Below are 15595 nucleotides of genomic sequence, written 5' to 3' on the forward strand. Positions count from 1 at the left end.
AAAGATAGGGAACTCTTCATGAACTTGCCTATCACCCATGAGCAGAGGATTTGTTCTTTTTTGTTTTTTCTTTTGAGGCAGGGTCTCAATAGGTAGCCTTGGCTAACCTGGAACTGCTATGTAAACCAGGCTGACCTCGAACTCAAGAGACATTCACCTGCTTCTTGCCTCCCTGAGTGCTGAGATTCAAGGTGTGGGCTATCACACCTGCAACGATTTGTGTTTTGTTCATGACTCTATCTTCAGCACCTGAAATTCAGAGGCGGAACGACAACCACTAACGCATCTACTGGTTTCAAGTCTTTTTTCGTTTATTCATGTTGAACACGTTTACTTCCTCCATGTAGTATGATCTCACTATCTAATGGTATCCGCATACTGTATCTTGTCATCGGCTTTTTATTTTATAGTGTGTCTGTTCCAGTCTCAGCAAAGGCTCTGGCAAACAACAACAACAAAAAACTTGGGAAAGTAACTCGAGGGCGGCAGCCTAACATGTTTTTGCTTTTCAGTAAAAGTTGGCTAAACTTAAAAAGGCAGGACCGAGGACTCCAGTCTGTGGGGAAGCTAAAAACAAAACAAAACAAAACAAACAAACAAACAAACAAACATTTCGCATACAGGAGTGAGATAACCAAACCGGTCTTTTAGGCACTCTTTCGGATTTTTGGGCGAGAAAAGAACCAACAGGATGGAAAGGTGCAATTGTTATTTCCGGTGCTTAGTGACCCACAAGAACAACGTCCATCTCAGGATAGGGTAGGAAAAGACTTCCGGTGCTCCGCTCTTTTAAAAGACTTGCTGAGTCACTCTGGGAGCAGAGTCGAAGAAATACACGGCAAATGGGTGAAGAGGAAGATCAGCATTCACTATCTTGGCTCCCCCCTGGGTCGTCTCGCTGGGGAGTATTTCCGCAGGGACACGGCGCACGACGCGGCTTCCTTAAAACAGCCACCTGAGCACGTCACAATCGCAGCAAGGCTTCTCCCATCATCCTCCGCCTCTTTCCCTTCGCCCCGCCCACGTCGGGTTTCGAAATGCTCTCTGGGTGCGTCAGGAACCCGGCCTGTTCCTATTGGCTCCTCTCCTTTCATGCTCCTATTGGCTGTCCCGGCAAACGTGACGGCTGTCCAGCCTTGTGATTGGCTAGAAGCTATAGCGTCATTGGCTGTCAGGAGGGTGGGATGAAGGAAGTCGGTGTGAGCGAGGCCGGGTTGGAGGAGGGGTTCAGGCCTGTCCTCCCCAGCGGCTGCGGCAGCAACAACGCCGGCCGCCGCCGCCGCCCCTGGGACGCGGAGGAGGAGGAGTGGCTGGAGGAGGAGGAGGAGGAGGAGGTGGTCCTGGGGAGCGGGATGTCCAGCGCGACGACTTGCTGGTGAAGGCTGAGGAGAGTCGCGGTTGCTGCAGTCTGTGCCACCGGGAGGAAGTTGTGGTGTGAGGCCGGGCGGGAGCTTACGGCTCTGGGGCGAATCGGAGCACGGGGTCTGTGTGAAGAATCTGCGAGACCTTTTCCTACGCTGACCATGCCTGGAAGAAACAAGGCGAAGTCCACCTGCAGCTGTCCAGACCTGCAGCCCAATGGACAGGACTTGGGCGAGAGCGGCCGGGTTGCCCGTCTAGGAGCGGATGAATCTGAGGAGGAGGGACGGAGCGGGTCTCTCAGTAATGCCGGCGACCCTGAGATCATCAAGTCTCCCAGCGACCCCAAGCAGTACCGGTGAGGGACGAGGCTCGGACTGGGGAGAACAGGGTGCGGGCTTCGGTTGGTGCTGCCATGACTTCTGGTCTCCGTGTCTCCCGGAGGAGCAACAGGGCGTTATTACTTCTCATCCCAAATGTGTGTTTGGGTGGAGGTGGCAAGGGCAATTTGGGGTGTTCCAGAGGAGTCTCTGTGTAGCTCTGGCCGTCCTGGAACTTACTCTGTAGACCAGGCTGGCCTCGAACTCAGAGGTCCACCTGTCCCTTCAGTGCTGGGATTAAAGGTGTGCGCCACCATCGCCCGGCTAATTTTGACTTCCATTGAGGCAAGGACTGAGGTTTCCACGAGGAAGACAGGATGGGGCGGGGGGGGTGGGTGTGTTATGAAGAAAGATTGACAGCGATCTTAATTTTCGAGGAGAGGCTATTTGAGATGTGTCTGTTATTTCTATTCAGTTTCAATACAAAGGTATATCAGAGTCCCTTAAATAAAAGAGAGGTAAAACGGAGTGACAATTCCGACGAGGATGGTGTGGTTTTAGTAAAAGAACTTTACGACATAGCTGGCCAAAGATGGAGTGGCTTGTGACCATGGGTAGTCCGCCGTAACTAGAATTGGCTAGATGACTTCTTCCAAAAAAATGTATTAGATAGGACTTGGGCCTCAGTTGGGTGAATGATAGGCTTGTAAGATCCCATCTAATCCAGTGTTTCAATCAGTAATGAATGGTGACTCAGTCCCCACCTGAATGACATAAGAGTTTGTTTCATAAAATGTGGCTATCTTGTATTTGAAATAGTTCATATTATCTAACAGCTTCGTTTCACTGGTTGAGGAAATCCCAGAGAGTTTTTCTTGCTTAGAATTAGGCAGTGAAATAATATTGGAGCTTGAATGAAACTGGCCATTTGACACAAAACAGCCACTTGTGCTATTTGCCGATATTTTAAAGAGTTTCATATTCGTGTTGAGTTAGAAACCTAAATAGTCTAGGTCCAAATTTATTATAAGCCTACAGTGTGTTAAAGAGTAGAAAAGAACCCTAGAGATCTTTCCTACTTTCTCCCACTCCTATTTTACAGAAAACTCAGGTCCAGAACGCAGTGACACAGCCCCCCCCCCTTCCCCACTTCAAGACTAGCTTCATTTCTCTGTATATTTTTTGACAGGCCGTCAGGGTCAAGGTCTCTATAAATAGGGGATAACTTTTCTTGTCAAAGATGTAGTTGTTCTCGAAAAACCAAAAAAAAAAAAAAAGATGTAGTTGTAACATGTAAGTTGAAAGTAATAAAATCACTTGGTTTTTGCCCCCCAGTTTAAATTGTCAGTACAGGCTTTAGTGGGTTTTGTTTGTTTGTTTGTTTTTTGGTTTCCTGTTCATATAAAGTTACCCAATAATAGCTAAATGTCAGATACTGTTCTAATTGTTTTAGATGTATTTATTCATTGACCTTATTTTTTGCAAATTGCCTTAAGAAATACTTACTAAATTTATGTCAGATGCCAAAATAGCATTTCTGCACCTTGGTCATATATACTGCAATAAATAACTTTCTATCCAGAGTGGCATACAAAAATGATTAAACTTATAGTGTAGGAGGATGTAGACATTTTAAAAAGTAAAACGGGGGCTAGAGAGATAGCTCAGAGGTTAAGAACACTGGCTGTCTTCCAGAGGTCCTGAGTTCAGTTCCCTGCAACCACATGGTGGCTCACAACTATCTGTGATGAGATCTGGCGCCCTCTTCTGGCCTGCAGGGATACATGCAGGCAGAATGTTGTATACATAATAAATAAAAATATCTTTAAAAAAAAAAAGTAAGCGAGAGTGGGGCATGGTAATGTACCCCTATAATCCCAGCACTGTGCAGGTGGAGGAAGGAGAATCAGAACTCAAGAGTCATTATATAGCTTGGGCCACATAAGACCCTGGCTCAAAAAGCAGACTGAGGAGGGGGAAGCAAAATCAGGGACCTAAGGTGTATGGAACCCTCATGGACGTGTGTATGTTAGAGTAGATTAAAGAACAGAGTAGGAAGTGATAAGCTAGAGTGGCTAGAGAGCTTCTTCTAGAAATGTATGAGACAGGACTTGAACCTCAGTTGGTTGAATAGTAGTATGTAGGATCTCTTCTAATCCTCCAGTGTTCCAATGTAATGAACTAGTTTGTGGGACAAGGAAAAGGAATACTTCAAAATAGAGATAATGCACCTGGATGTGGTGGTGCACAGCTTTTTTTTTTTAATTTTTGATTTTTTATTCATTTTTCTTTATTAAGAAATTTTCTACTCCTCATGCTATCCACAGACCTCCCTCCTCCCTCCTCCCACTCCCCAGCCCTCTTTCCCAAGCCACCCCTTATCCCTACATCCCCCAAATCGAGGTCTCCCATGGGAAGTTAGCAGAGCCCAGCAAACTGAGCCTAGGCAGGTCCAAGTCCCTTCCCACTGCACCAAGGCTGTGCAAGGTGTCACACCACAGGCACCAGATTCCCAGAAGCCTGCCCATGCACCAGGGACAGATCCCGATCTCCCTGCCTGGGTGTTCCCCAAACAGTTCGAGCCAAACAACTGTCTTCTGTGTCCAGAGGGTCTAGTCCAGTCCCATGGGGGCTCCACAGCCACCAGTCCACAGTTCATGGGTTTCCACTAGTGTGGCCCGTCATCTCTGCATGTCCTCTCATCATGATCTCGACGTCCCTTGCCTGCAGTGTCTCTCCTCTCTCTCATCAACTGGATTCCTGGAGCTCAGCCTGGTGCTTGGCCATGGATCTCTGTATCTGCCTCCATCTGTCACTGGACAAAGGCTCTATGATGACAGCTAGGTTATTTGCTAGACTGGTCACCAGAGTAGACTGGTCCAGGCACCCTCTGGACCACTGCCAGCAGACCAAGGTGGGGTCAACCTTGTGGATTCCTGAGAGCCTCCCCAGCACCCTGCCTCTTCCTATTCCCATGATGTCCTCATCTATCATGGTATCTTCCTCCCTGCCCTCCCACTCTGTCCCTGTTCCAGCTTGACCCTCCCATTTCCCTATGTTCTCATCCCCCACTCCTCGCCCTCTGCCACCAACCCCCCACACCCAGTCCACTCATGTAGTTCTCATCCACTTCTCCTTCACAGGGTCATCCATGTGTCCCTCCTAGGGTCTTTTCCTGTTAGCTAGCCTCTCTGGAATGTGGGTTGCAGTCTGGGTGGCACACAGCTTTAATCCCAGCACTCGGGAGGCAGAGGCAGGAGGATCCCTGAATTCAAAACCAGCCTGGTCTATAAATTGAGTCCCAGGAAAGCCAGGGCTACATAGAGAAACACTGTCTCAAACAAAAAAAAACAAACCAAACAAAAGAAGAGATAATGCTTGAGTTACTTTGAGTTTCAACACATACACACACACACACACACACACACACACACACACACACACACACACACACACACACACCAAGCAGAAAAGACAATGCTTAAGAGTTACTTTGAGTTACAAAAAAGGAAAAAACAAAAAAACAAACCCACACCAAGCAGAGAAGATAATGCTTAATGGTTACTCTGAGTAAATTGTTGAATTTCTATTTTATGGCCTTTGTTTAAATCATGAGCTTCCCTTTTTGACCACTTTTACCTTTTTTATGTACTGAAGTTTCAAATTGACTTTTTTTTTTTTTTTTTTTTTTTTTTTTTTTTGGCCAGGCTCTCATTAATTGGTCTGGAACTCACTGTGTAGACTAGGCTAGTTCTGAGTGCTGGATTTATAGGCGTGCACCACCACATTGTCTTACAGTTTGACTTTTGAAGAAAATTTTATTTTTATTTTTTCACTTTAAATAAAGGTGGAGCCAGGCGGTGGTGGCACACGCCTTTAATCCCAGCACAGGGCGGCAGGGCCAGGCAGATCTCTGTGAGTTCAAGGCCAGTCTGGGTTACAGAGATCCAGGACAGGCACCAAAGCTACACAGAGAAACCCTGTCTCAAAAAACCAAAATAAACAAACATACAAATAAATAAATAAATAATGTGGAAAACTTCAGAACTAGATCTTGGAATTTAAATTCTGTGAAGTTTTGTATCTAGAAACAAACATATCAAAAGTCTGCAACCCCAGAACTAAATCACCTTTCTAATACTTGCACATAGATGTTAACTTGTGCAACACCTTTCTAGCCAAAACTGATTGTTTCCATTGTGTTTCTGTAGGATTTTGTCCATGATCCACTATAGTACATAGTCATCATATTAAGTCTTTTGAATAGGTGAATGAACACCAGACCTGTTTAGAGGAATATTATGGTGAAATAATCCCATCAAAGCTCTATCAGTTTGCATAGTTGGCAGAATTTTATTTTTATTTCTCTCTCTTTTTGAAATGTTGACAATACCTCCAAGATTACATTTTCCCCTTGACGTGTGTGTGTGTGTGTGTGTGTGTGTGTGTGTGTGTGCGCGCGTGTGCGCGCGCGCGCCAGAAGACAACTTGCAGAGGTGGTTCTGTCCTTCCACTGTGTGAGTTCTGGAGTTGATCTCAACCCAGCTAGTTGGTCAGGCTTGCCGAGTACCTACCTGCTGGCCCGGTTATCTCTGTGTGCTTACTATAGGAAGTAAAGCATAGTAAATGAGGTACAGGCTGTGTCTGAGTATTGATTATGTTGTTGAACAGAAAGAGCACACTCCAGCTATATTGAGGACATTAATATGTGCTGATTTCCTAGTTTAATAGTGAGATACTTAGAAGCAGAAACCTTAGACAAATCCAAGTTATCAGAAGGCAGACATATATAAAAATTAAGAGAAAATTTCCTTTTGTATTGAATGGTAAGAACATGGGCTGATTTGTTGATTTTTTTTTTTTTTTTTTTTTTTTTTTTTTTTTACTAAAACCTAGTGGTATAATAAGTGCTTCATTGAATATGTGACGGATTAATTTTCTTTGTATGTGTACATACAAGTTAGTGGTGAGATCATAGGCTCTTAGATTTATAAAAAAAAATCATTTTGTGTTTACTTGTATATAAATTCTAGGAACTTAGAACCTTCTATTTCTTGGTCTGATACCTGAATCCACACTCCAGTGCCCTTAAAATTTTTAAGTTTTATGTGTATAAATGTTTTCCCTGCATGTATGCATGTGTACCATGGGCATGCCTGGTACCCTCAGAGGTCAGAAGAGGGCATCATTTGGGGCTGTGTTATCTGTAGTGGTAGAGTCAGGGAGCAGACACTGAAATGGAATGTAATAGGTATCAATGTGTAAAGTCACTGTGTATTCAGTTCCCAGTCTAAGCTATGTGACCTTGAGCAGGTTAATCTCTTTAAGGCTCAGGACCTTTAAGAGACATAGCAGGGCCGGGCGGTGGTGGCGCACGCCTTTAATCCCAGCACTCAGGAGGCAGAGCCAGGTGGATCTCTGTGAGTTCAAGGCCAGCATGGACTACCAAGTGAGTTCCAGGAAAAGGCGCAAAGCTACACAGAGAAACCCTGTCTTGGAACCCCCCCCCCCCCCCCCCAAAAAAAAAGAGAGAGAGAGAGAGAGACATAGCAGGACAATCCTAAACAATTGAAATATGTAACACGAATTGCTAAATGGTCTTATAACAAAAAACCCAGAACCAAATATTGGGGTGAAAGCTGAAAGATCAGAGAGACAAAGGAACAAGCCACAGCCATTTCTTACCTCTAGGACTTCTTAGCCTGAAAAGCTTTCCTCAGGCAAAGGACTTTAGTTCCTGTCTCATGCCTTATATACCTTTCTCTGCCCACCTATATCATTGCCTGTCTCAACTTTTCTAGTGCTAGGATTAAAGGTTTGCGACTCCCAAGTATTGGGTTAAAGGTGTGTGCCACCACTGCCTGACTCTGTTTCTTTCCTAGACTGAGTCAGTCTCATGTAGTCCAGGGTGGCTTTGAACTCACAGAGCTCCAAATGTATCTCGGCCTCCTGAGTGCTAGGATTAAAGGTGTGTGCCACCACTGCCTGGCTTCTATGTTTAATCTAGTGGATTCTTCTGTTCTCTGATCTTCAGGCAAATTTATTAGGGTATATAATATATCACCACAGAAATAGAAACTGACAGTCAGGAAGAAGCAGAAGGAAAACTTAAGTGAAGACCCACTGAAAGAGAACACTTTAGCAAGGAATGAGTGTCCGACATCCTCATTACTGGATACTGTACAGTAACAAGATTTGAAGTCTTTCAGAGACCTAAGAATTTATTCCTGGTGAAAATGCTTTCAAAGAAACAATAAGGAAGCAGATGTGTTGAACTGTTTAAAGAATGAATGGGGCCGGGTTGTGGCATGCCTTTAATTCCAGCACTCGGGAGGCAGAGCCAGGCAGATCTTTGTGAGTTCGAGGCCAGCCTGGTCTACAGAGTGAGATCCAGGAAAGGTGCAAAGCTACACAGAGAAACCCTGTCTCAAACCACCCCCCCAAAAAAAAAAAAAAAAAAAAAAAAGAATGAATGGGAAGCATGAAATTTTAGGTCACCAGGGAGATATTTTTCAAGATTTTTTTTAAAAGAAATCCGTCTGCCTGTCTGTCTGCCTGTCTGTCTGCCTGTCTGTCTGCCTGCCTGTCTGCCTGCCTGCCTGCCTGCCTGCCTGCCTGCCTGCCTGTCTACAGAGTTTCATATATTCTAGGTTGGCCTTAATCTCATTATGTAACCCAGGCTGACTTTGAACTTTGGATCTTCCTACATCTACCTCTCAAGTGCTAGGATTATAGGCATATGCTCCCACACACAGTTTATGCAGTGCTGGGGCTCAAACCCAGTGCCTTGTGAGTGCCAGGTAAACTGAATTATACTCCCAGCACCTCAAGAAGATTAAAATAATTATTTAAAAAATTTTTATGTGTGTAGATGTTCTACCTCAATGTATGTTTGTGCACCACATGTATTCCTGATACCCAATGAGAGCAGAAGAGTGCTGCTTTGGACCCCCTAGAACTGGAGTTACAGACAGTTTGAGTCACCATATGGGTGATGGGACTTGGATTCAGGTTCCCTGGAATAAGTAGCCAGTGTTCTTAATTGCTGAGCCACTTCTAGCCCAAGAAGATAGTTTAAGGTGGAAGGGATGAGAACTTTTTTGATAATGCGTTGCCTAGAGTAGAGGGAGAGCTTTTTCAGGGTGGAGGAGATGACGTGTTTAGCACTTAAAGAATTTGAAAGTGAAGATAATCCTCAGATAGTTAGGAAGTGACAAGATTCATAGTATCTGTGGAATTATTGGTTTTTGAAGAGATAGAAAAATGTCCTGTGAAGTGGAGAAATCGGAGAAAGTAAAAGAAAATAAGTAGTGTGCACACAAGTGTTGAAGGCTGATTCGCTCCCTGTATGCATGGCGGTGTATTTAAGTGGTTGGCTAAGTTGTGAGCAGAAGCAGTAGCAGCTATGAAGAAAACTTTGATTGGTTGTTCTGACAAGTCTTTTGTCACCTAACACAAGCTAGGGTTATCTCCGAAGAGAAAACTGCTGTTAAGAAAATGTTTGTAGGAGAGTCTGTGGGGCATTTTCTAGGTTGGTTGATATAAGAAGATCCAGTGAAGTTGCAAAAGGAACTTAAGCATCCCTCAAAGACTCTATTGAGGCTATTCGTGTGATATTTTGAATTAAGATTTTGTGGTTTTGGCAGCTAGGGCTTAAGAATCAGCTCTGATTTGCAAGAGACTGGTACCAGTGAAGTAAAACCATTGCTTTAGTGGACACTTGATGGTGGTTAGCTGGTGCTGAAGTATCAGCCATGATTAATACGAAATGGGCATCACTGAGGTGAAATCTTCTGCAAAGTGTTTCCTTAGGGTCAGCACACAGAAGCTGTAGTACAGAGAATGGCTAAGGTTGCATCTTAAGCTGATAGCCAAACTGGGTAATGTGTAAGAGTGCTGTGGATATCGCTCTATATAAATAAAACACTTATGGCCAATGACCAGACAGGAAGTATAGGCGGGACAAGGAGAGAGGAGAATTGGGGAAACAGGAAGAAGGAGGGGAGACACAGCAGCCACTGCCAGGACAAGCAACATGCAAAGATGCCAGTAAGCCACCAGCCACGTGGCAAGGTATAGATGTATAAAAATGGGTTAATTTAAGATAAAAGAACAGTTAGCAAGAAGCCTGCCACGGCCATAAAGTTTATAAGTAATATAAGCGTCTGAGTGATTATTTTATACGTGGATTGTGGGACTGCGGGGCTTGGTGGAACCTGGAGAGAAGCCCTCCAGCAACATAAGAGACTCCCACTTGGTATTATTTTTGAGGGCATGAAGGGTCATGGGGAGCTGCTGAGGTTTGGCACCATGTGACAGGGTCAGAGCCCCTGATGAGAGGCCAGGAGGCCATTGCTGAAGGTTCAGGCTCAGTTTCAGTGGAGACTCTAGAATATTGGAGATGTCAGAAATATGGGATGACTGCCAAGAACGGAGCAGCTGTGGAGTGGAGCCAGCCTGAGCCCGTGGGCTGAGCTTTGTGTGCTGTGAAGGACAGAGTCAGAAAAGTGGGTTGCCTGAGCTCTTTGGAGCCTAGGAAATCATGATTGAATACCACGCCATGGAGCTAACAGGATTTAATTTACAGTGCTGGATGTTGTTCTGCTTTGATTTAATTGTAACTGCTCTGGTTCTTCCCTCTTGGAATAAGAAATATGTAACTTACTTTTGATTTTACAGAAGCCCACAATTGAGACACTTTGGATTTTTATTGTTTTCTGTCCCCCCCCCCCTTTTTTTTTTTTTTTTGAGACAGGGTTTCTCTGTGTAGCTTTGGAGCCTGTCCTGAAACTCTGTAGCCCAGGCTGGCCTCGAACTTACAGAGAACCTCCTGCCTCTCTGCCTCCTGAGTGCTGGGATTAAAGGCGTGCGCCACCACTGCCCAGCTTCACTTTGGATTTTTAAAGAGAGGTTGGATATAAAGAGACTGAACTTATAAAGTGTTGAAAATTTAAAAAATTTTTACTTTTATTGATTCTTTGTGGATTTCACATCATGCATTCTGATCCCACTTATCTCCCTTGTCCCCTCAAGTTCTCCCTCTGCCCTTGCAACCTCTCCCCGAAACAAACCAAATTTAAAAGAAAAACCTCAAACCAAACAAAACAAAACAAAAATGAAAAAAAAAATGAAATTTTTTAAAAACTGCAGGAATTTGAAAGTTATTCTGTGTTTTGTATTGTGATAGTAACGTGAGAAATTAGAGATAAACAAGAAAGCAAAGGTTATGGGTTAATAGTGATGTATTTGTATGTCAACTTGACAAGGAGTCAGTTTTGCTGGTTAATTTTTTGTTTCTGCTTGTATTATTTATTTATTTATTTATTTATTTATTTATTTATTTATTTATTTATTTATTGTGAACTTTATACAAGCTAGAGTCACCTGGGAAGAAGGAAGGAACCCCTATTGAGAAAATGCTTCCATTATATTGGCCTATAGGAAACTTTGTGGGGCATTTTTTTGATTAATAGTTGATTTAATAGTTGCCCACTGTGGGCAGTACCACCCCTGGGCAGGTGGTCCTGGGTTGTATAAGAAAGCAAGCTGAGCAAGCCATGGAGGGCAAGACAGTAAACAGTGATCTTCCATGGTCTGTGTGGTCTGTGTTTCATTTCCTGCCTCTAGGTTCCTTCCTGGACTTCCCTTCGTGATGATAAGCTGTAAAATGAGATAAACCCTTTTCAGGTGGCTTTTGGTCATGTTGATTATCACAGAAATAGAAAGAAAAGCAGGGCACTGGTGGAAGTTGATAGCTAATGCAGAGAATACTGAAGAGAATAGGTGACAGTTGTTGAATGCCACTAAGAATTTGTGGATCCTTTGTGTGAACAATGGCAAAAGGAGAATGATGTTTTAAGATTAATCTGAAGGCTATTGCTTAGATTCTTTGTCAAGACTGGTTTAGAAGGCAAAGTTGTGTGTTGAGTAGTGTACACTGGCACATGTGGCACCAGGTTTTCTCTAAGTGGTATGCTCCCTCTTCCTTTTTGTGTGTGTTTTTATTTTCTTGAGACAGAATTTCCCTGTGTAGTCCTGGCTGTCCTGGAACTCGCTCTGTAAACCAGGCTGGCCTCAAACTCACAGAGATCCGCCTGCCTTTGCCTCCCAAGTGGTAGAATTAAAGGTGTGTGCCATAACATCTGGATTCTTTTTTATTTTTAAATCTTTGAAAATTTATTTTATGTGTTTGAGTGTTTTATGTGCATGCCTGGTGCTCACAGAGGCCAGAAGATTGTTTGATCCCCTGGAACTGGAGTTACTGGTAGTTGTGAGCCACCATGTCGATGCTGATCTACCCTGGTCCTCTGGAAGAGCAGCAATTGCTCTTATCCACTGAGGTATCTTTCTAGCCCTTCAGTTTTCTTTTAGGTGTTCCCCTACTAACTCAATGTAATAAATGTTGGCAGACTAAAACTTAAGGAATGTGGAGAATATATCTGCTTTAGTCGCTGTGTGCCTAGCACAGTGTCGATTCTCTAATACCATTTATACAGTATGTGGATGCTAGGTATTACACAGTAAATGACTGCTAGGCATTTTTTGTAAAACTCCTAGTAATATTTTTCCCAGAAATTTCTTAGATTAAATTTAAAAATACTTTTATTTCCTAGAAAACAAGTATAAATAGGCAAGTTACAAAACAAGTACAGGTTATAGAAATAATAACCCATGGCAATATTGTATATCTGATTTATATGGAAGCTTGTGTTTAATATATAGCAAGCACTTAAAAAAATAACTATAGCCGGGCCTTTAATCCCAGCACTCAGGAGGCAGAGCCAGGCGGATCTCTGTGAGTTCGAGGCCAGCCTGGTCTCCAAAGCGAGTTCCAGGAAAGGTGCAAAGCTACACAGAGAAACCCTGTCTCGAAAAACCAAAAAACAAAACAAAACAAAAAAACAAAACTATATAGCGGGCAGTGGTGGCGCATGCCTTTAATCCCAGCACTCAGGAGGCAGAGGCAGGTGGATCTCTGTGAGTTCAAGGCCAGCCTGGACTACCAAGTGAGTTCAGGAAAGGCGCAAAGCTACACAGAGAAACCCTGTCTCGAAAAATCAAAAAAAAAAAAAACAAAAAAAACCCAAAAAACCAAACAAACCGAAGAAAACATATATTTATAGTTACTAAGTGATATTTATTTGTATAAGGTTATTGTTTGGTTTAGTTGTTGTTTTTGTTGTTGTTGTTGTTTGTTTGTTTGAGATAGGGTCTCATTATGTAGTCTTTGCTGACCTGGAATTCACTGGCTAGTCTTGAACTTGTGGTTCTGCTGCTGCCTCCGAAGGCTGGGCTTAAGCTGTGCCACCATGTCCAGGTTGCAGCATGGCTTTTATAATAGTAAAAAGTTGACAGTAGTTTTTATCACGATTGTTCAAAGATTATGTAATGGTCAGTTTACAATGAAGATAATTCAAGCTATAGAAAGATAAGTGTTTCTTCTTTCTTTTCTTTTCTTTCCTTTTCTTTCTTTCTTTCTTTTTCTTTCTTTCTCTCTCTCTCTCTCTCTCTCTCTCTCTCTCTCTCTCTCTCTCTCTCTCTTTCTTTCTTTCTTTTTTTTTTTTTACAGTTTGAGACCGGGTCTGGAGTTGCTCTGTAAACCAGGCTAGCTTTGAAGTAATGGCAATGTGCCTGAGTGCTGGGGTTCCAGGCATGAGTCACCATCCAGGGAGGTTGTGTTTTGTATATTGACACAGAAAAATGTCTTATAACTTATTGTTGAATTACAACTAATGGTCAAACAAAACATTGTGTAATTTTGTTTTTAAAGGAAAACCCCATTCAAAACAGCACCTCTATTCTTAACCTAAAATACAATTTTTTTGTTTAAATGTATATAGAAAAGGAAAATAGAACTTTAGTATTCTTTGATTTTTAGTAGCTAAAAGATGTTAAATAACAATAAATATGAATATTGTGTGGTCATTGTAAGAAATCTAGATACCAAAAAGAAAAGTTTAAAAATCCCCACAATCATTGTATCTATTATTAACCACTAAATAACTTTTGTGTGTATTTTTTATGCATTTATAACGTATCTATTGGGCTGGGGAATTTAGCTAAGTCTAAGCATGCATGGGCTTTACCTTGAGACAGAGTATCTCACTGAACCAGAAGCTGGACTGGTTTGGCTAGACTGGCTAGTCAGTGAAGTTCCCAGCAACTGCTTGTCTCTATCCTCCATAGCTGAGGTTACAGGCATGTGAGTGCTGGGGATTTGAACTCAGATCCTCATGCTTGTACAGGAAGAACCCTTACCTACTGAGTCATCTCTCTAACCTCAGAAGAACAATTTTATATTGTTAACCTTTTCTGCTAGTATTCAATTTTCTGTTTCACTTTATTTAGGATGCTTTATAAAAAAATTAAATTAATATTCATCCTATTTTTATCTCCCCCCAAGGTTTCAGTTATATTTGCTGAAGTCCAAAAACATTAAGTAGAATTTGCAGAAATAATTTCTTAAAATTGTATAGCATTTGGAGTATTGTGATGAAATACTGCCTAAGATGTAGCTCATCATTTGTTCAGCACTCTTCTCTCCTTGGTAGCTTAGTCTTGGTTATTAGATATGTAGAGCTGATACCAAGCCTCAGATAAGGGAGCCACTATATAGTACAAGCTTTCTATTTCCTTTTAAAAAAGATTTAACTTATTGTGCACATTGGGGTTGGGTGGGGTGTAGTGTGCTTTGGTATGTGTGTGAGGTTCAGTTCTTTTCTTCCATCATGTGGCCTCTGAGGATTGAATTGAGGTCATCAGGCTTTGGCAGTAAGTGCCTTTATCCTCTGAGCCATTTCACTGCCCACCCTGATTGTTTTCTTTATAACTTCTGTGTTGTTTAGTGTAAAATTCTTCAGTCATATTATGATACAAATCTTTTTCTCTGAAATTTTTTTAAATTTACTTTTATTTTTTATGTGCATTGGTGTTTGCCTGCATGTATGTCTATATGAGGGTGTTGAATCCCCTGGAACTGGAGTAACAGACAGTTGTGAGCTGCCATGCCAGTGCTGGGAATTGAACCTGGGTCCTCTGGGAGAGCAGTCAATGTTCTTCACTACTGAGCCATCTCTCTGGCCCCTCTCTGAAATATTTTTAAAACATTCTTTATAGCTCTCTACACTATATATATATATATATATATATATATATATATATATATATAAAATGTAAATATACTCTGTCTTATCACAAAGTGCTGGTTAAGATGCATGGACATCTATATTTTTCTCCACTCTTATTACCTCATCAGGTACAGATGATTGCTTCATTTGAGACTTTTAGATTTTTGGTATACTTTTTATATACATTTAATGTGTATACTTTATATATACAAAATTTATTATTAATTGATTTTTACAAAACCAGCGGTTAGATTTTATTTGACATTTTGTTTCATTTGGCAGAGATTAAGTGTCTACAGTGTATCAGGCCCTCTTTTCTAAATTGAAAATTCATATAGTATTCTGATCATGGTTTCCCCTTCTCCATCTCCCAGATCCTCCTCCACCTCCTCACCTATCCAACTCAATGCTTTCCTTATTTCTCTCTTTAGAAAACAAATAGGCAAATAAAAAAACAAGCAAGTCAGAATTAAAACAGTAACAACAATGACAAAAGCACAGGAAATACACACACACACACACACACACACACACACACCATAAAAGTATAAAATCGGAAGCGGTACTCTACAAGTAAAAGGCTGTCAAGATTAAAAAAAAAGGCTCAAATAAAGCAATATGAGCCCTCCCTCTAAAAAAAATTTACAAAAATCCATTGAGTTCGTTTTGTGTTGGTCATCTGCTGCTGGGCATAGGGCCTGCCCTTAAGTGTGGTTTACATTCCCAGTGAGAATCCATTGAAGAAAACTGAGTTTTCCTTTGCAAGCAATTGTCACTTGGAGATAGCTT

At 42.1% G+C, this 15595-nt stretch overlaps 1 protein-coding gene across 1 annotated transcript in view; it reads left to right on the forward strand.

Annotated features, from left to right (window-relative positions):
• The first annotated feature begins 1218 nt into the window (after window positions 1-1218).
• Nrdc (nardilysin convertase) overlaps window positions 1219-15595 on the forward strand; it is a 73720-nt gene continuing 59343 nt past the window's right edge. The window contains exon 1 of the mRNA XM_028888793.2: window positions 1219-1717. Within this exon, the coding sequence (XP_028744626.1) occupies window positions 1524-1717 (194 nt within the window). The 5' untranslated portion in view covers window positions 1219-1523. The remainder of the gene's footprint in view (window positions 1718-15595) is intronic.

The sequence above is a fragment of the Peromyscus leucopus genome, chromosome 2 (genome assembly GCF_004664715.2).
Source record: "Peromyscus leucopus breed LL Stock chromosome 2, UCI_PerLeu_2.1, whole genome shotgun sequence".
Classification (NCBI taxonomy): Eukaryota; Metazoa; Chordata; class Mammalia; order Rodentia; family Cricetidae; genus Peromyscus; species Peromyscus leucopus.